Source organism: Myodes glareolus, chromosome 11 (genome assembly GCF_982192425.1).
Source record: "Myodes glareolus chromosome 11, mMyoGla1.1, whole genome shotgun sequence".
Classification (NCBI taxonomy): domain Eukaryota; kingdom Metazoa; phylum Chordata; class Mammalia; order Rodentia; family Cricetidae; genus Myodes; species Myodes glareolus.
Window position 1 is genome coordinate 56,373,702 of NC_142036.1, and position 20,754 is coordinate 56,394,455.

At 42.4% G+C, this 20,754-nt stretch overlaps 1 protein-coding gene across 2 annotated transcripts in view; it reads left to right on the forward strand.

Moving 5' to 3' along the window:
- The first annotated feature begins 7,872 nt into the window (after window positions 1–7,872).
- Window positions 7,873–20,754, forward strand: part of Sos2 (SOS Ras/Rho guanine nucleotide exchange factor 2) — a 97,860-nt gene continuing 84,978 nt past the window's right edge. Inside the window, exon 1 of one of the 2 annotated variants that reach the window (XM_085697579.2) lies at window positions 7,873–8,295. In XM_085697579.2, the coding sequence (XP_085553705.1) occupies window positions 8,209–8,295 (87 nt within the window). In that variant the 5' untranslated portion in view covers window positions 7,873–8,208. The remainder of the gene's footprint in view (window positions 8,296–20,754) is intronic. The other variant, XM_085697578.2, reaches the window with a different exon arrangement.

The following is a 20,754-nucleotide window of genomic DNA, read 5'->3' on the forward strand; positions in this document are numbered from 1 at the left end:
TGGGTGCTAGTGAAGCATCTTACATTTTAGCTTCAGGGTGCTTAGTTTGTGGGGAGCTCTCATGTATTCTCATGTATTTCGTGTTATGTAACTTAGCTCTTTTATCCACACATTTATGTGTGTATCCGAGTCCTTCCCTTGATCCTCTTGGTTTTGCATTGTTGGAGTGGCACCATCGCTACTGGCGTAGCTCCACTTTTCCTGAGGCCTTCTGGAGATCTGCCCACTAGCCTATGGGATAACCTCAACTCTTAGAACTTTCTTCAAAAGACAGTGGTTTATTTTACCCAACCCTGGCATGTGGAAGTCTGTCGGACCTTCACTGGAGGCTGTCCAACCCTAATGACTGCAACCGTGAGCTCTTCCTGCATGTGTGGACCAGGTCTTACGGGGTGTGAGCTCGTCTGCATGTGTGATCCAAGTGGTATGGTGTGTGAGCTCTTCGTGCATGTGTGAACCAGGTGGTATGGTGTGTGCATGTTTGAAGGCTGACTTTGGCCTCTGGGGCCCTTCTGGTCAGATGTTTCCTCATCTTTCTGCGTATATTTATTATCTAAATGTAAACATTTTGGAAGAACAATTGTAAAATCAGTTATTGGATTTTTAATTTTTTTTTGCTATGTATGGATGTGTAAGTTGTTATGCCATGCCGTGCACATGGTTGTTATAGGCCTGTGGAGTCGGGTTGTTCCTTCCATTTTTATACAGTGTCTGGGAGTTGAGCTCAGGCTCCGCAACCTCTTTCACTCGGGGAGCCATCTCATTAAACTCACTTAGTTTTTCTAATATCGAAGGTGAAAGGGAAAGAAAAAAGATGCCTAGGAATTTTTTCAGATGATTTATATCCACTGAAAGGCTAAAGAATGGATACAAAGACCCAAATGTCTGAAAGGAAAAACAATGCTGATACCAACAGGCTCTACTTCCCGCTTTCAAGTCCTGCAAAATGTCTTATTCTCTTTGGTGAGTGTTACTGTCTACTATAAACAGGCTCGCACATCAAAGTCACATTAAGATTCTTTTTGTGGAGCTGGAAAGATGGCTCACAGGTTAAGAGCACTGGCTACTCGCCAGAGGTCCTGAGTTCAATTCCCAGCAACCACATGGTGGCTCAAAGCCATTGTATAATGAGATATGGTACCCTCTTCTGGCCTGCAGCCATGTATGCAGGCAGAACTCTGTGTACATCATCATCATTATAACAATAATAATAATAATAAAGCTTCTTTTTGTCTTGTGGCTAAAATGAGGATTTTTGCCTTTTAGGTGTAGAGAGGGATATGTAATGGTATGCCTGAGTTGCCTAAGGAGAGATGTAACATGAGGGCCTGCTTGTAAGAATAATGGGCTAATATACGTTATAAGAGCTAATACGAAGCCTGAGCTAATGGGCCAATCAGTTTATAACTTATAGAGACCTCTGTGTGATTTTCTTTGGGGCTAAACAGCTGCGGGACCTAGTGGGAGGACAGAAACCCCCAACAAGCGGGCCCTCATGTTACAGAGAGCCCCTTTAATTCAGTAGATCTGAGGGACAGTGCTGAGATGTCTGCCTTTCATTCCAGCAGAGGCAGAGGGCCAGGCCAACCAGAGCTATGTAGTGAGACCATGTCTCAGAAAAACAAAACAGAGCTGTGAGTAGAAAACCTTGAATTTCAGCTGTGTTTTACCTGTCTTTGGTTATCTTTAAGAAGACCTCTTTTAACTTCAGAACTCTGAAACAGGACTGGGGAGGTCAAAGGTCGGTAACTGTTGCTTTTTCCTCCATGTCCTTTGATTTAATTTTGCTTGAATTTTTTCCATCGAGAATATAAGATATGTTTTGATATCTATATTTTCTACACCTAGTAATTAAAAGTTATGCAAATTACTAATGTTTGGGGACAAACAAATGTTTTGTTTTTTTTAATTTATATATTTATTTATTTATTAAAAATTTCCACCTCTTCCCCGCCTCCCTTTTCCCTCCCCCTCCCCACTTCTCCCTCCCCACTTCCCCCTCCCCACCTCCCCTTCCCTCTCTAGTCTTAAGAGCAGTCAGGGTTCCCTGCCCCGTGGGAAGTCCAAGGTCCTCCCCCTCCATACAGGTCTATAAAGGTGAGCATCCAAACAAACCAGGCTCCCACAAAGTTAGTCCTTGCAGTAGAATTAAATCCCAATGCCATTGTCCTTGGCTTCTCAGTCAGCCTTCATTGCCAGCCACGTTCAGAGTGTCCATTTTGATCACATGCTCCATCACTTCCAGTCCAGATGGCCTTGGTGAGCTCCCATTAGATCAGCCCCACCGTCTCAGTGGGTGGACGCACTCCTTGTGATCCTGACTTCCTTGCTCTCGTTCTCCCTCCTTCTGCTCCTCATTTGGACCTGGGGAGCTCAGTCCAGTGCTCCAATGTGGGTCTCTGTCTTTATCTCCATCCATCGCCAGATGAAGGTTCTATGGTGATATGCAAAATATTCATCAGTATGGCTATGGGACAAGGCCAGTTCACGCACCCTCTCCTCTGCTGCCCAGGGAACAATCTGGGGATCTCTCCTTGGACCTGGGAACCCCTCTAGAATCAAGTCTCTTGCAAACCCTAAAATGGCTCCCTTAGTTGAGATATTTACTTCCCTGCTCCCATATCCTTTTACTGAGTTTCTTTTCCTGGAGTCGGGGACCGTGTACATACGTGATTGCTGACAAGTCTCTGGTTTTTCTGGAGTCGGGGACCATGTACATACGTGATTGCTGACAAGTCTCTGGTTTTTCTGGAGTCGGGGACCATGTACATATGTGATTGCTGACAAGTCTCTGGTTTGGATCTGTACTGAGTAGATGATAAATTCATTGTCGTTCATAGCTGAACTTAATAACTGACAGGACTTGGAAAGATTTTATTATATAACAAGAGCTTAAATAGCATCTTTCCTTTCCATCTGTATGATAGGAGCTGGTGTCTGCAACAGCAACTTACAAGAACTGATTTTCATCTTGTAGAAGCAGCAATATTTAGATAGTGACATGACCTCATTGCCATCCTCAGAGCAACTGGAACGTTATTTCTGTTTAAGAGCAGTCTGTGTGTAACATACAGATTTTAGCTTGCTTTAGCCAAGCAGTGATGGCACACACCTTTAATCCCAGTACTTGGGAGGCAGAGGCAGTGAATCTTAGTGAGCTTGAGGCCAGCCTGGTCTACAGAGCTAGTTCTGGGATAGCCAGGACTGTTACACAGAGAAACCCTGTCTGGGGAAAAAACAAAACAAAACAAAACAAAAAAATATTTGCTTTTCTTTCTTTTGGGGATTTGGGAGTAGAAGGCATGCAATCAATCAATCCCTTAGAATTTCATTGAACATTGTAATTGCTCCTTAAATGATTAACCAATCATGTATGTATAAAAATAATTAAAGAACAAAAGACTATGACTGTGGAAGAGAATGGGGGGGTTGGGAGGAAGAGTTGATATATTTTCATATATTTTCATTAACTAAAAAGCAGATTGTAGTTGCTGTTGGGAAGACATTTTTGACATCAATCTCTTGCAGGGGGCTATGATTTTGACTTCACTGAGCATCCAGTGAAGGTCACAGGGGAAGGATGCTTTCTCACCATGCCTTCTCCAGCTCCTCTCAAGCAGGTGGCTGTGAGTGGACTACGGCTGTGCGGGAACCATGGAAATGAGCAACAACAACATTCCTCCCTGTGGGGCTGCTTTGGCTGCCTACCGATGGCAGCACTTGTAACTTGGAGTAAACTGAGGAAGTATGAAATAATAAATGGGAGAAATGTCAAATCAATCCTTGAGAATTTTTTCTGTGGGAGAATATTAGTAATAAATACATTGAACTGTCTCTTAAAACGAAAAATGTCCTTGGGACGTTCAAGTTATTTTCCTAAATTCATTTTTTTGGGAAATTTTTTAGATAGCAGACAAAATCATTACTATGTAATTAGTGCCTTTAAGGTCAAGTTTGTGGTGAGATTTTTGTTACATATACAAGTACCCCTTTATAGTATATATTTTAATATTTTCTGTTTTAATGCTTGAAGCAAAAGTTTATGTTCTGGCTGAAAATTGTTCATTAAAAACGATTTAATCAGGACTGGAAGGAAAGAACAGTTCTTAGAAGTTCTCGCTACACATGCATGGGCCGAGTGCAGGGTTTCACACACAGAGACCAACTGCAGAAATGCTTAAAGGATGACTTAACGGTATGAATAAATGATCCATTCATGAGGATGAAAATTCAAATGCTACCAAATTTTTAAGTGAAAATTCTACCTCTGTTCCTGCCACCTGGTTTTCATCCTTATACTAACAAAGAATCCTATGTTGCCCTGTAGGCATCATATTTACATACATAAAATGCCACCTACTTAAAGAAATACAAGTGCTATCCGTCTGCATATTACTGTGTTTTTACTTTGATGCATGTCTTGGAGAATGTTTTACAGAAGCCTGTCTCTTATTTTTATTTTTATTTATTTATTTATTTATTTATTTTTAAAGCCTTATATTGGGAGGCTGAAGCAGCTGCTCAGCAGTTGAGTATGTTTACTGTGCCCAGTAGTAGTAGCGCCCACCTTTAATCCCAGCACTTGGGAGGCAGAGGCAGGCAGATCTCTGTGAGTTGGAGGCCAGCCTGGACGACTGGTGTGGGAAGTTCTTCTGTATGTGTGTTGCTTTTATTGATGAATGAATAAAACTGCTTTTGGCCAATGGCTTAACAGAGTAAAGGCAAGTGGGAAATCGAGAGAGAGAGAGAGAGAGAGAGAGAGAGAGAGAGAGAAGACAGGGAGATGCCATGTAGCCGCCACAAGAGACAGATGCCTCCGCCATAGCCCACCAAAACTTGGCTGATAGGCCACAACCTCGTGGTGATGCACTGATTAATGGAGATGGGTTAGTTTAGGATATTAGAGCTAGCTAACAATACACTTAAGCCAAACAGCAGTGCAAATAATAAAGTTTCTGAGTGATCATTTAGGGTCTGGACAGCCGGGAATGAACGAGTGGCCTCCACCAATAGACAAAAGGCGAGTTCCTGGACAGCCAGGGCTGCATAGAGAAACCCTGTCTCGATAAAGCAAACAAACAAAAAAGAGTGCTTACTGATCTTGCAGAGTACTCTGGTTTGATTCCCAGCACCCAGATAGTGGCTCACAACCATCCTTAACTCCATTTCCAGGAAATTCAAAGTTCTCTTGACCTCCGTGGGCACCAGGCTAGCACATGGTACACGTACATATTCGAAGAAAAAACACTCATAGGTACAATAAAAATAAATCTTTAAAATATATAACATTATTTGACTTGCTATCATTTATTACAATACCATATTCCTAGTATTCTATAAAATGGTGTGTGTGTGTGTGTGTGTGTGTGTGTGTGTGTGTGTGTGCACAGTAACTATAATAACACTGCAGTGGAAACCTTACCCCTGAGTGATTTCACATACAAGCAAGTATGTCTCTGGGACATAATTCTGGAATTTGCTAGGTCAATAGTTATGTACCTTTGAAACTTTGATAGGTGTCACGTAGCTTGTCCTGATGGGAGCTGAAACTGAGCTCCTGTTTCCTCACGTCTTTGCTATCATTATAACTAAGCTTTCTGACCTAACAGGACAATGGCGACATTATGAGTTTCTATTTTTTCCAATATGAATAAAATTTAGTGTTGATGTTTAAGAGATATGCATTTCCTTTTTCTGGAAGATAGCTTTTTCATTTTTGGTTGGTTTATTTTTTCCGTCATTTTTCCCCCTTTGGGGCTTAGTCCCACTAATTCATAGGATCACATCTATAGATTAGGGAAATCAACTCAGAAAATGAATTGCTATAATTGTGAGTTTTTTCCTAGTTTATCACTATTGCCTTATAGCTTGGCTTGTGGGATTTTTTTCTAGGCATTAAGAAATAGATCTATCAGTCTAGATGTTTGTCTCATATAAAAGCTTTCTTTGTTTGCTTTTAGGTCATAAACCTTTTTTGTACATGTGAATCTTTGACATAGTGCGATTTTTTTTTTGACTGTGTAGAGTGTGAGATATGGATTCAACCATTTTTGTTGTTTGTTTTTAAATGGCCACTTATCTAGTTGAGAAACTTTCCCGGTGTCATTCTTGGATCCTCCACATCACGTGGATCACATTTCTGTTTGCCAAGCCCAGAGATCACAGGGCAGATGCCTGCAGAGACTCGGCAGGTTATATAAAAGGGGGAAGAGTGCCAGAGAGGGAGGACAGCCAACTGGAAATGGGTGGCACACTTGGGTAAAGAGGACAGTCTCTCTGCTGCCTGTTGGCTGCTGCTTTGCACAGATGCAGTAGGCCACGGTATTGCCAGATCTTTGTGCAAAGACGCTGGAGATACACTTTAAAAAGTAAGCCATTGAAAATGGTAATAGCAGTTTAAAATTTTTAATACTGACTTGGCCAAAAAAAAAAAAAAGCATCTTCAGGTCAGATTTGGCCCAGAAGAACCTTCCAATATCTTTTGCCAAGAATAAAACTTCCTACTAATGACTTTCCTATGAGAAAATATAATCACAGTCTGATAATTTGACAGCCTCGTGTTTCATAGCTGGGGTCTGGGAACTGTAGGGAAAATTAAGGATGCTCTATAAAATAGAGTGTATTTAGTACAAGGGAATGTGGACATGGCCATTTATTAGAAGACCTTTAAAATTTTTATTATTATTGTGCGTGCATGTGCGCACATGAGGTGGGGGGCAGGGAGGGGAGCGTGCCACATTTCAGATGTAGAGGAGTAGGTTCTTTTCTCCTTCATGTGGGTTCCAAGAGTGAAACTTGGGTGTCAGCTTTGTGCCGCCGGTGCCTTTACATCGATAGCCCAGAGGACATTTTTGACACAGTGGATACTTAGATTAAAAAAACAAAAAAACTATCCTTCTTTGTGGAGACAAAATGGTGTATGTTTGGGAGAACAATGCTTGGCTCCCGATTCTGGAACTGAGATTATGGCACAAGCTATCTTTTACAGTCCGTCCTTCGTTCCCTTTCTCGCTGCTGGTGGCTGGGTGCTTGCTTGACTGTTTGCCTCTTGGGAGGAGTTTGTTCAGCAACTTTGGTGGGATGAAATTTGGGCTAATGAAAAAGTTTCCTGAGTTCATGCCTCTTCGACTCAGAAAAGCTTAGGGTCAGAGGATCTCTTCTGGAGCTAATTAGTATGGCTGTATCGCAGGATCTAGGTTCTATAGAACCTGAAGTGGAAAAGATTTGAAGGACCTCATTAACAAAAGAACTAGATTTGAAAGTTTTATGAAGCTACCCGTTTTGATATACACTTAGGTGAAATGCCTCGTACTGAAGTCGTCTGGCCCCGAAACCGCGCTCTAAAACGCCCTCCAGGCCCCCAAAACGTGATTTTATTAAACAGCTACCGTCTCCCAAGTATATAAAGGAGCCATGTAGAGCACAAATTAAATATCCCAGCAGACAAATGTCCTTCTCTCTCCACATCCGTGTACCGCCTCCCGGTGCTGCAGTCACGGCTCCCCCAGAGCTGCACCGAATCAGACTGGTCTGCCAGGGCTCGGAGCGGCGGAGTGTGTCTGGAACAGCCCCCACCCCGCCCGGCGGCGCACATTCCCAGGAGAGACCGGCTACCCTCCCGGCCCCCGGGCCCCGCACCCGGCGCCTCGGCCCGCTCCGCGGCGCGCATGCTCCGTGCCGGCCTTCTCCCTAGACTCGGGAGTGCGAGCGCCGGGCCGTGGGGCCGGGCCGCGGCTGCTGGGACCCCGGGACTCGGCGACGGCTAGCGCCGTGCACGCCGGACACGCGCGCCCGCTCGGCCCCGAGGGCCCTCTGGAGGTGACTCGGGCGGGCCCGGCCGGGCGGCGTCGGCTGCGCGGAGGGCGGGGGAGGCGATGAGGACACTGCGGGCCCCCGCTGTCCGCCCGCCGCGGCCGTAGCGGGAGTCGGGGCGGGGGCGAGGCCGCCGGGGCTCCGGGCTGCGCAGCCAGACAAAGGAGGAGGAGCCGTCCGGCCAGCCGCGGGGACAGCGGGGCGCTTCCTCGGGGCTGCGGGGCCGCCAAGCCTCGGTGAACGCCCGCCCGCCCGCCCGCCGGCGCCGCCCCCGAGCGCTCGGCCGGAGCGGCGGCCCGGGCGGGAGGCGGCGGCCCGGGCGAGGCGAGGCGGCCCGCGCCCTGCCTGTCAGGCCACCGCGCCGGCCTCCGATGCGGAGGCGCTGCGGCCGGGGTCATGCAGCAGGCGCCGCAGCCCTACGAGTTCTTCAGCGAAGAAAACAGCCCGAAATGGCGGGGACTGCTGGTCCCGGCCCTGCGGAAGGTCAGTGCTGGGGCCGAGGGAGGTGGCGCGCGCGGGCCGGCGGGCTGGATGGGCCGGCGGGCTGGGTGGGCCGGCCACTCGCCCGCAGAACTTGTAACGGGGAGCACGGCTCGTCCGCACCGGGTCCCCGGGCCGAGCTTTCTTTAGCCGGGCGTCGGGTGCTCAGAATTGCCTGTTGCATCCCGACGGACGTTTGCTCAACTTTTCTTTTCTTTCTTTTCTTTTTCTTTTTCTTTTTCTTTTGGCCTGGTCCCGGAAGGAAGGTTTTGTTATGATCATAAAACTGGATTTCATGTTGCAGGCATTTCGTCAGGCAACTTCCGCCGTTGACCAATTTGTTGTCCTCAGGCTGGATTCGGGCAAGACAAAGTCCCGCTGGTTTTTTAGTTTCAAAAACAAATGCAGTTTTGCACCGAGGAACTACTTTTAATTAAGTTCTTTGGGGCGTGAGGGGGAATGTTCACCTCGGGAGGTTTGCTTGCCAAGGTTGCCCATTCGCTTGTGAAGTAGTGCTTTTCTTTTTTCTTTTCTTTCCTTTCTTTTCTTTTTTTCTTTTTGGTAGTATGGATGTGTGTTTCACATGTGTAAGAAGTGTCAGTGAGTCATAGTATTCGTTTTCCAGCTCTTGAGGTGAATCTAAAGTGCCTCTCCACTTCCTGCAGAAGTCTTACCTGAATACAGGGACTACCTCCCAAAATTTGGTCAGTTTCTTACAGCTTTGAGAACTTGTAGTCACCTTTGAGGGACAGTCGGGGGCGGCTCAGGCAAATCAATCTTTTGAAGTTTGGATGCATTGCTAGGACGCATGTCTTGCACTAGTTGGTGTCAGTCTTTTCTGAAGTTAGGTAATTACACAGTGGTTTCTGTTGCCATCGTTAAGGTCTCTTTGTAAGTCAGACACATGGGCTCAGGGTTAGCAGTCTTGCCTCCTGAACAAGGGCTGCTCCTGAGACATTTTGCCTTTTCTGCAAAATTAACAAACATTAAAATAAAAAATAAAAGAAAACAAGACAACATCCTAGGCCAGCCAGAGGCTGAGCAGGGGAAGGGTGATGCCCAACAAAACAAGCTTGGTGGCTTTGAGTTTTCATTCTTGGAACCCACATAAAGGTGGTAGGGTAGAACTGGCTCCAAAAAGTTGTCCTGGCCTTCATGCAGGATTCCCGTCTCTCTGTTTCTCTCTCTCTCTCTGTTTCTCTCTCTCTCTCTGTTTCTCTCCCTCCCTCTCTCTCTCTCTCTCTCTCTCTCTCTCACACACACACACACACACACACACACACTTTAAAGTAATAATAAACTCTAATTAGTTAAAACTCTGCACTTGAGGGAGCCTGTAAAATGGCTCAGGGAGTAAAAGTGCTCTTTTAGTAAGCCAGATTACCCGAGTTCATGCCCAAAAGTTGATTCCCAAAAGTTCTCTCTCTCTCTCTCTCTCTCTCTCTCTCTCTCTCTCTCTCTCTCTCTCTCTCTCTCTCTCACACACACACACACACACACACACGCACACACACAAGCACACACCAGCAGCAGCAACAACAGCAACCACACTTGAACAATAACTCATCATGCATTTCTAGGAACGGAAAGACACTTTAATGGTAAAAACATTACCTTGTACTTTCAGAATTTTGAATTTTCCATTGACATAATTCTCAAGAGGAGGAGTTTATTGGTTTCCTTGGGGGTGCACACCAAGCCTTGTCAATTTAAAGAACTTGGTGGAAATGGAAAGCATGTTAAGTAGTGATAATGAACTCTATCTTGAAATAAAAGCAAAGGGGGAAATACCTAGATAGTAATTAGCCCTTTTGCCTCACAGAATGGCAGATGCTTTTATCAGCTAGACCCGTGTTGGCATGCGATGCAAGAATATACCCATTAGTACTTTTGACAGCAAAAGGTGGCTTAGACTCTATATAATCCATGATGCACAAATACAAATTTAAAATTTCAGATTAGGTCAGAAACCAAACCAGAAGTAACACCCAGCCCCAGTCTTTGGTTCCACTACTGTGAAGTTCTGTGTCCTGTTGGTTTCCCAGGTGCTCTTTAGGCAATCCATTACTTCATAGTAATGGAAAGAAAGACATTTATGAGAATTTGGGTTTCTCTGGTGAATGTTAAAAACAATTACTACTGATTTGCTAATAAGCTAGCATTATGGGACTGAAGTACACACCCATGGAAAACATTTAATTTTTAGAAAAATTTTATTGATACAGATTCATATTTTATATGGTTTAAAGTATTCTAACTTCATGTGGTCACTTAACATCCATTGAACACAACTTAAGTACTTGATACTATGCCAGATTACAAAATGAATTTATTAATGTTATTATTTACTTTGGTTTTTTCGAGACAGAGTTTCTTTGTGTAGCCCTGGCTGTCCTAGAACTCACATTGTAGACCAGGTTGACCTTGAACCCGGATCCACCCATCTCTGCCCCCTACACCTCCAGTGCTGGGATTAAAGGTGTCCATGACACCCAGCCCAAAGGTGACTTTTTAGAAGTAAAGTTGTTCTCTAAAGGTATTTATTATCTAGACCCAAAATTCTGTTTTGAAGGTTTGGGATTATATAAATGAGAAATTTTGATCATTTTTCTGTAAGAAGTCTCTGTCTCTGTCTCTGTCTCTCTGTCTCTCTCTCTCTCTCTCTCTCTCTCTCTCTGTGTGTGTGTGTGTGTGTGTGTGTGTAAGGGACAGTGTTGGCTCAGTCAGATTAGTCTACTTGTACATTTTGGTGATGTCACCAAATCATTTCAGAAAGGTAAAATCATGACTTTAATTCAGAATGTAGATGAACACATGTCCGTAATTTAAACTTATTTTCGAGAGGGGGTGCACATAGCCCAGGTTGCCCTCAAAATTGCCGGTAATGGAGGGTGACCTTGAATTCCTAGTGTTCCGGCATGGTTGGGTAGGCACTTTACCCATATATCCCCAGCCTTCAGTGTTTTTATTTAATGAAAGGTCTAGTAAGATGTCAAAGCCATTTGTATGACCATTTGGGTATTTATAGGATACTTACTGAAGGAATATTAAAACCATTGGGTTAGATATAAAATTAGTTAATAATCTAATTAAGAACATAAAAGAGTAAGCTTTGGCTATCATTTCCATTAGATAGAAATTATTTGCATTTTGATGAGCCAGAATTCTATAAATTCATCTGATAGATTTGCTAAATAAACTAGTCAGTAGATAGTAGTAAAAATTTAAGTACCACACTGAAAAGTGTGTAGCATTGTTTTTGTTTTTGTTTCAGTTTTGCTTATTTTCAAGTTTTGAGTAATTTAAAGAAATGAATACTGAGTGTGCACGTTTTTGTGCATATTTAGCAAAATCATCAGTGTCAACTTGAAAAGCTTGTTCTGCAGCGCTTACACTAAAATTGGAACAACGCATAAAATTAGTGAATTTAATTTGATTTAATGAAAGTTACTTTTAAAATGTAAAAACGAAACACTGGGAGTGGCAGCATACACCCAGCACTCGGGAGGCAGAGGCAGGTGGATCTCTGTGAGTTCAAGGCCAGCCTGCTCTATAGAGCAAGTTTCAGGCCAACAAGAGCTACATAGTGAGACACTATTTCAAACAACAAAGACAGATGGTAAAAAAGAAGAAGGGGGAGGAAGAAGTGGTGGCAGTGGTTAGGGACACGGCTCAGCAGTTAAGAGTGCTCACTGCTCTTGCAGAGGGCTGGAGTTTGGTTCCCTGCACCCTGCTCCAATGGATCTGATGCCCCCTTCTGGCCTCCACAGGCACCTGCACTCATGTGCACATCCCCACCTACACACATGTACATACTTTTTCTAAATGAGAAAAGTAAAACCAACTGGAATACAGAGATTAGCATGACCTTGTGCAAGGGTGACAGCAATTTTGTGATGTAGTCTCTTCAAAGAATGATACAAAAATATAAAAGTGCTGACTTTAAAAAACAACATTGGTGGAAGGAGAGAACCAACTCCTCCTGCAAGGTGTCCTCAGACCTCCATGGCACAAACACCCCCATATATACATATACATACATATATATATATATATAAAAGTTTTAAAAACGAACAAAATTCCACAGTTTCTTTAATAAAAGCATCAAGTATTCATTTTACTGTGTAAAACACAGAGGTCAAAAAATGGATTTATAAGAAGTAATTTTGGAAGCTAAATTCTGGAGATTATAGGCAACTGTATTCCTGAGTGCCTTCTTTGTGTCAGGTGATAGTTTTGATATTGAGGCTCTAGGAAGGGTCTTGCTGGCGTAAAGCTTACATTCTAAGTGGCTGTGGTAAGGACGTCTGAGAGAGATGGATTAGCAAGCAGTTATCTGAAAGAGCATATGAATTAAAATACAGTGGAAGATAAGATTTGCAGCAAAGGGAAGGGTAGTTAGTGGCTTGTCTTCTGAACCAGGAGAGTAAGATTATATGTAGATCCAGTTAAGTTTTTCACCAGAGAGTAGGAAGTCCTGAAGGGTTATCATTCTTGTAAGCAAAGTAATTAGATTAACCTGGCCATAATTGAGCTTTGGAAGGATTACACCTCCAGGTGAGATCCAGAAACTAGAGTCACAGGAGGTGTGAGGTAATGAAAGGGGCAAGTGAGCAAGGGACTGTAGCCCCAGCAGCTCCAGAGCCACAACCTCCACGGTGGCGGTGGCGTCCTGGCTCAGGTCGTCCCACCACGGCCCTGTTGAAGCCCCTGACAGGGCTGAAGGAGAAGGACAAAGTCCCTTGTCGCTCTTCGTCAAGGCTGGCAGTGATGGAGAAAGCGTAGGAAACGGCCCCTCTCACAGGGGCTCTTCACGACTCTTTGGTCCAAAGGAGTTGTGTTTAATGTCACAACCATTGACCTAAAGAGGAAGCCTGTGAACCTCCAAAACTTGACTCTAGGGACCCACCCACCATTACAACTTTTAACAATGAAATCAAGATGGATGTAAATAAAATTGAGGAATTTCTTGAAGCAGTCTTATCATCCCCCCACCCTACCCCACCAAGTACTTAAATCTTTCACCAAAACCCCCAGTGTCAAACCCTGCTGGAATGGACATCTTTGCCAAATTCTCTGCTTGTAACAAGAACTCAAGGAGAGGCTAATGGAACACTGGAGAGGGGGCTGCGGACATTGGCGTAGAAGACTTGAAGCTTCCCTCATGTCCATTTCTGACGTTAGTGGATGTCAACACATCGTGAAGGTGGTGGCCAGCATGTACCACATTTCTCCAGGAATGAATATCCGTGGAATACCTATGGTGGCGGTGGCGATGAGCTCACCAACACCTGCCCACTGGTACGGCGGTGGGAATTGCCTACAGCCATGTCACAAAAAAAGACTTACAAAGTAAACAGCACTTAGAGAGAGGGGCCACCCGATCCCCTAAGAATATGCTGTCCTAACAGACTCTTCTGCCTCCTCTAAGGAACATGCACTTGCTCAAGACTTGGGTTTAGGACAGACAAAGTATAGTAGTTATCTTCACTTCTCATTCCTAAGCAATGTTCTGAGATCTTCTACTTGGCCCACCTGCTCTGCACATCCCCTCTCCTCCACTAGCTGCTCACCCGAGAGGCAGTTTGCTGTCACTCTGGAGCCCCGACTGTCACAGCCATTCACTGTGTGTGGATGGCAGTACTTGAGGGACAGTGTTCAACCATTAGAATAGCTGCCATGACCTCAGTCCACCCCACACTGGTATATAATGCCTGGCTCAAGGCATATTTATGTATTGGAGGAGAGTTGTAATACTGGGTGAGGAATTTGGAAGGCTCGCTACTGTGTTGGACATACTGTTTCAGTGTATTCCATCCTGGAGTGTCCGGAAAGGAGTTGCCTTCAGGGAAGATTACCTTCTGTAGAGACTTGCTGGTGTTTGGTAGATACTTAACTTTGCCTAGAACACATATCCTCCCTATAAATTGTAACATTTGATATTTAACTTTGTCTAAAACATGTATCCTTCCTATAAATTGTAACATCTGATACTATGTAGAAACTGAAAGACAGAAGGTTGGAAAGTCATTCTTGAAGTTACAGGAGATGGGAGATGGGTGTATGAGTTTCTCCTAGGGCCATTCATACATTTGCAACAGTGTTGCTGCCTTCACCTAACAGACTTCTTCTCTCTTTCCTTGCCCCCTCTTCTTTTCTATTTTTCCTATGGTATTTGGGATGGAACTCCAGGCTTTGTTTGTGCAAGTCAGACAAGCTCTCTGTCCCTGAGCTGCACCATGATCCACTTCTGTCAGGTGAAGCTCTTTTTGGGGAGGAGGATTAACCATATATCTTCCTGTCTTTGAGCAATTCTGTATATGCTGATGCTCAACTATAGCAGTCATTGTCTTGTATGTAAAATCTACTACAGAAATTAACCCTGGTGGCGCAGCATGACCTTATTAAAATATCAAGTACACTTTAAAAAAGGAGAAATTTAGAAACTAATAGAGATCCTATGATTTAATTTTTTTTTAATTTTTAACTTGAAGCCTATTCTGGATTTTCTAAAGCCACTGACTATAACAATAGACTCCACGGGAATCATTTGGAATTATTCCAAAGTAATAATGACCCAAACTGACCCAAGGGGCTCAGCCAGACTGGATGAGCATTAGGAATGCATTTTAACTTGGTGCATTTAGTTCCCTGTCAGCCATGATTTAGTAACCTTTTTCTGTTATCAGTTTAATTTTAGTATGGTATATTTGAGGCAATAATATTCCATTAAAATGTTTTATGCTGAGTATCCAAAGCATTACCTGTGTTACCCCTTGACATAAATCAAATATATGTCTATTATATTAATTATGGCCCTTCTTTTGAGGGAACAGAAGTTTGATTATATCCTATGTTAGACTGCATATTTGACTAAGGGAGGAATTTTAATGGAACTAATGGATTTAGTATTTTTTTATGTAGTCATGTTAAAAATTAACAACCAAAAATTCTTTTCATAAAAATATGTGATAAAAAGTACAAAGCTTTTTTGAAATGTATGAAGTGTTATATATTTAAAATTCACAGCTTAATGCTTAGAGGTGCAGTAAGTAACAAAGTGAAAATAACATCAAGGCAGTTCCAGCTGGTCCATGTCTTTATCCTCCTCCCTCTCTTCCTCCTTTCTCTTTCTCAACAGTCTGCTATGTATTCCCGGGCCCATAGAAAAGCCTTTAGTTTCCTTTATTAAATCACTCCTAACAAAACACTTCGTAGTTCTTTTTTAATCGAACCATTAGCAGTATTTGGCAGTTGATCTCTTTCGCCTTATAAATCATTTCAAATAAACAAACAAACAAGTTTCTTCCAAAACTTCAAACCCTCCTGCTGTATTTTCTCTGTCTTTGTATCTCTGCCTCTCTCCTCTATAGGTCTTCTGTATTGATACCCTACCTCCTTAACCACATCGTTTTTGACCTCCGCAGAATTGAAGACACTGTTTCTTTCTTCTCTCTCAGAGGTCCCACTCAGCCACAGCGCCTCATAGATCGTCTGTATTTGCTTATTCCCAAACTACTTCAGTTTCTTCTGGTTTCGTAATTCATTTCCTTGTCATCGCTCTCCTCCCATTGCCTTTTTCCTTCTCCTACCTCCCTTTTCCTCTTTGTATTTCAGATCAAACTTAAGTCTTTGTACAAGCTAATGTATCCTAGCCCTACATTAAGACATTAAGGTTTTTGTTTTTTTGTGGTTTTTTTTTGTTTTTTGTTTTTTGTTTTTTGTTTTTTTTGCTTTAAGTTCCTCTCCTAAACATCAAACTTCAAATTCTTCTGTGATATTTCCACACAGATTCTGTCCCTGAAGAACTTGTTCCTTCATGTAACAGTTCCAGGTCAATAAATGGATGCTCCATTATTCTAGCCACTCAAACAAAACTCTTGAGTTGTTTTTGAATTCTCTTTTCATACTACACAACATATGTTAGCAAGCCCTTTTAGCACTGTTTCAGACTGTAACTGTTTCCCATCATCAGTTCATACTTTCCCTCCTCTTCCACCTGGAGCCAAGTCGTAGCTCCTGTGTCTTGGAGTATTGAAGTAGCTCCTTGATGGTGCTTTCCTACTCTTATCCCACTCAGTCTTGACTTTCTCAGTACTATAGAGACGAGATCATGGCACTCTTGTTTAAAACTACCATTGCTTCTCAGAATAAAAGTCCCCGTCACGAGCACTATAGCTCTGTAGTCTGATTCTGTGCCCACACCCCTATTCTTGTTCCTATAACATATGGACATATAGGATGTGTTCTCAAGACTTTTGTAATAGCTGTGTCTATTTTTAAAAATTATTTTATAAATATGAGTATTTTGTTTGTATGTATGTGTAGACACCGTGTGAACAGTGCTCATGAAAGCCAGAAAAGGACATTGTATCCCTTGGGATTGGAGTTACAGACATTGTAAGCCACCAGGTGGATGCTGAGAATTAAACTGGGTCCTCTGGAAGAGCAGCCAGTGCTCTAACCATGGAACCATTGCAGCCCTTTATCTTTTCTGTGGACGCCTTTTCCTCAGATAGTTGCATGACTTATATTTTGAAGTTTTATAGTCAGATATCATTTTTTTTTTTTAGTGAACTTACCCTGCAGTCTGTGTAAAACTGCTGCATTCTCCCTTTTTTTCTGGACAGTCCCACATAAATGCCTATGGGCACACAGATTTTAGACAGAATTTATTTCCTTGTTAGGTAGAACATCGGAGCCAAAGTTTCTAAAGGCTATGTCCCATTCCTAGGCACACGCTGTTCATCATAGTATGTTTGTTTGTTAAAGTTCAACAGGAATTCACTTTGGTATGTTTTCTGTTTTATACTGGGGATTGAACGCAGGCTGTGCACTTAAAGCAAGCACTCTACGAAGCTAAACCCCAATCCTCTTGCTATGTCTCATCCTATTTCTACATCCACTTAAGGTATTTTCACCTGATTAGGTTGGGCTCACCCACAGTAATCTCCCTTTTGATAACTTGGGGTCAGCTGATCAGTGGTCACCTTTTTCAGATTTGGTGTAATTTTTTTAACATCTCTTAACTTGTGTGTATGCGTGCGTAAATGTATGTCACAGGAGGGCAAGAGACTGTGGAGGTTGAAAGAGGGCATCATTTGTATGGAGCTGGAGGTCCAGGAGGTTGAGAGCTGCCAGGGCAGAGTTCTGCTTATAGAAATGCTCTCCTGTTGTATTGGCAGGGCCTGTTGCCCTCCAAGGTAAGAGACCATACAGAGCATAAATACCAGAAGGTAGGGACTTTCAGATCATCTTAGAATTGCTTACCATACTCACTCATTTTATGGAAAATATCTCTATATAACCTAATTAGTAAGGCCACTGGTCATTGCCAAACCAGCCAGCTTTACCATATTATCCTTTGTCAATGTCTGACTTAATATTTTAGTTCAAATGAATGCATTAATACTTGTCATATGTCAGCGACCTCATTTGTGAATGTAAACTGTAAGACAGAAAGATAATGTATGATGAAGTAAGATAATACTGCCTGAAGTATTTCTTAAAGATATACTCTTTGTTTTCTATGGCCTGGCATCTCAGGAGGATGTAGTTTTTGACAGTCAAATGAATGGGAGAGAAAAAGTACTTAAGTGAGAAGTTATCGATGTGTCTTTGTTTAATGTTACAGAATGTAAGCACATGTATATGTATTGCTCTTGACACAGCATACCATACCATGAGAGAGGGCGATTAGGAAGGGCTAGCAAAGTGGCTTTCTTTATCCCTTGTGTGTATGCACGTTGCTCGGGAAACGGTCCTTATAGTAGTTCAGGTAGTGTGCTGATAGGTGTGGGTATTGGGTGGTTAGCCTAGAACTTCTTCACCTTTGATGAAATGAAACAAATCCAATAATTATGGTATTTTGTAAAAAGCCGTGTGTGTGTGTTGTATAGACATGTGAGTGCAAGTGCATGCACCCATGCGTGCAGAGACCAGAGAAGGGTGTAGAGTACTATTTTCAATCACGCTCCATTTTATTTCTTTGAGACACAGGGTCTCTACTGAACCTGAAGCTGTGCTGTTAGTGGGTGAGCCCCGTGGTCCTCCTGTGTCTGTGCACACACTTCTAGGCCTACAGGTCTGTGCAGCTGTGCCTGGGGTAGCACTCAGGTCTTCATTAGTGAACAGCAAATGTCCTTACCACTGAGCCATTTTCCCAGCCTAATACTATTTATATTTTTTCTCTTAATTTTTTGTTAGATTTTTTTGGTGTTTACTGTAGTTTATTTGCCAGTGAGATTATGAAATTAATACATAAAAGATATAGAAGTTTTAAAGAGGAAAGAGCTTTTATTTGTCTTTTTATAAAATATAGTTTTGATTTAAGTTTTATGCTTATTTTTCCTTACCTTGCCAATAGTAATGAACTATAAATATCTAAACATGTTACATTCTGCAGAAGAACACTTAATTCATGTTCTCTGCTTTCTTGTGCTGTCTTGGCTTTATAGACTAATGGCCTGCCTTTATGGGAAGGTGCTTACAGTTTATATGGCATATACTTTATTTTGGGAATTTTTAATAGTAAAAACTTTAGATTCAATTAGTAGTCTTTCTTACGTATTTGATTATTTTATGGTAAGCTCTCTCCTATTATAAAACTAAATGGAATCAGATTCCTAGTCTGTAATTATGTACATTTTCAATAAACCAATGTATTGAGAGAGTGTCTAGAGGGCCCCAACTGAGAGACTGACTCTGAGAAGTGACTATTAATAGACGTGGGAATAGGACACGAGTAGGAAATCCCTTTGTGGATGCTGTCACGAGGTAACAGTTGCTCTCTCTTTCCCGTCCCCCCCCCCTTCACATTACACTATATATAATGAAGTAAAACCAATTTCTTTTCACCACGTTCTTAGTTTCCACTCAATGAGTGGAGTCATGAGTGCCATGAGTCTCTTTAGCATGTGTTTAAGGTAACTATGAAAGGACTATGGCTCTAATGACATGCTGAGATATGGTATGAGTTTCCCTGTATGTTAGGGGAAATAGAAACAAAGAACAGCAGAGGGTTCCTGATTTTATAGTGCACAGTTCTTGACTATCTACCCTGATTAGGAGAATGCTCCCTTAAATATTGTATTCTTTAATAGCTATGTCGATGACAGTTGATTATAAAATCTGCATGTATTTAAAGGGTATAGTTTGATAAGTTCTTATAATGTATATATCAGTGAAACCACAATATCGTAAACAAGAGCTGAGGATGGCGGCACAGACCTCTGTAGTCCTGATTTTTAGGCTTCTAAAGTAGGAGACTCATGAATTCAAAACTAGCATGGGCTACAAAGCAAGTTCTAGACTAGTCTGGGCTAGAAGTGAGGTGAGACCTTATCCAGGAAAAAATAAAGACAGTGTGTCTTTCGGCTCCAAATTTCCTCCTGGCTGTACTTTCGTTCCCTTTCCACTGCCCATCCCCCAACTGTCACTGATCTGCCATCCCTGTAGGCTTCATTTCCTAGAGTTTTATGCTAATGGAATCTTATACTAGAAACTTCTTTTGGAGCCGTAGCTTTACTTTCTTCACTTGGTGCAATTACTTTGAGAGTTATTCATGTTGAAATGCTATTTCTTACTGTTCAGCACCACTCCGGTGTGCAGATGCACTATAGTTTTATTTATTTACCTGTTGTAATTTAGGTTTAAAGTCCTGGCTATTACAAACAAAATTACTGTAAGCATTTTGTGTACAAGTCTTGGATAATACCAAAGACTGTACTCTTGACAGCTTCCAAGAAACCATAAAGTCACGTGAAGTGTCAATAGGCTTGTAGTCCCAGCTACTCAAGAGACTGAGGTAGGAAGACCATAAATCTGAGGCCTGTGTGGGGTCCAAGCCAGGCTGCATAGCTTAATGAGATGCTATCTTAAAACAGAATGTACAGAAAGGACTTCTGGATATAAACTCAGTGGTAGAATGCTTGCCTAACATGCATAAAGCCTTGGGTTCAATTCTTGGTACAATTAACCACAAGTCTGCCATGCAAAAGAAGAAAATAAATAACTGTTTCCAGAATTTTACCTCCTACTGGCCCTTAATAATTTAGCTTTAGCCCCCAAATGTCTGTGCAGTGGTGTCTTAAGGCTTTGGTTTGCATTTCCCTGTGATTAGTGATGTTGCATATCTTTCTTACGATTTGCTAGCTCTGCAGCTTTCTCTATTATTTGTTCATAATATGCCCATTTTGTTTTTCTTAGTGAATTTTGAGAATCTCTGTGTTTGGCTACAAGTCCTTTATCAGATATATAAACTACAGAAATTTTCTTCCAGTCTTAAATATTTCCAGTCTCTTAATACCAACTTTTTTTTTTTCATTTTGTGACAGAATCTCAATATGTAGTTGTAACATGCAGGCCAGCTTGTTGAGGTTTCTTGTCCTGCCCGGTACCCCCACAGCCGGCAAGTCCCAAAGAAAATCACACACAAGACTCCATAAGATTATAAACTGATTG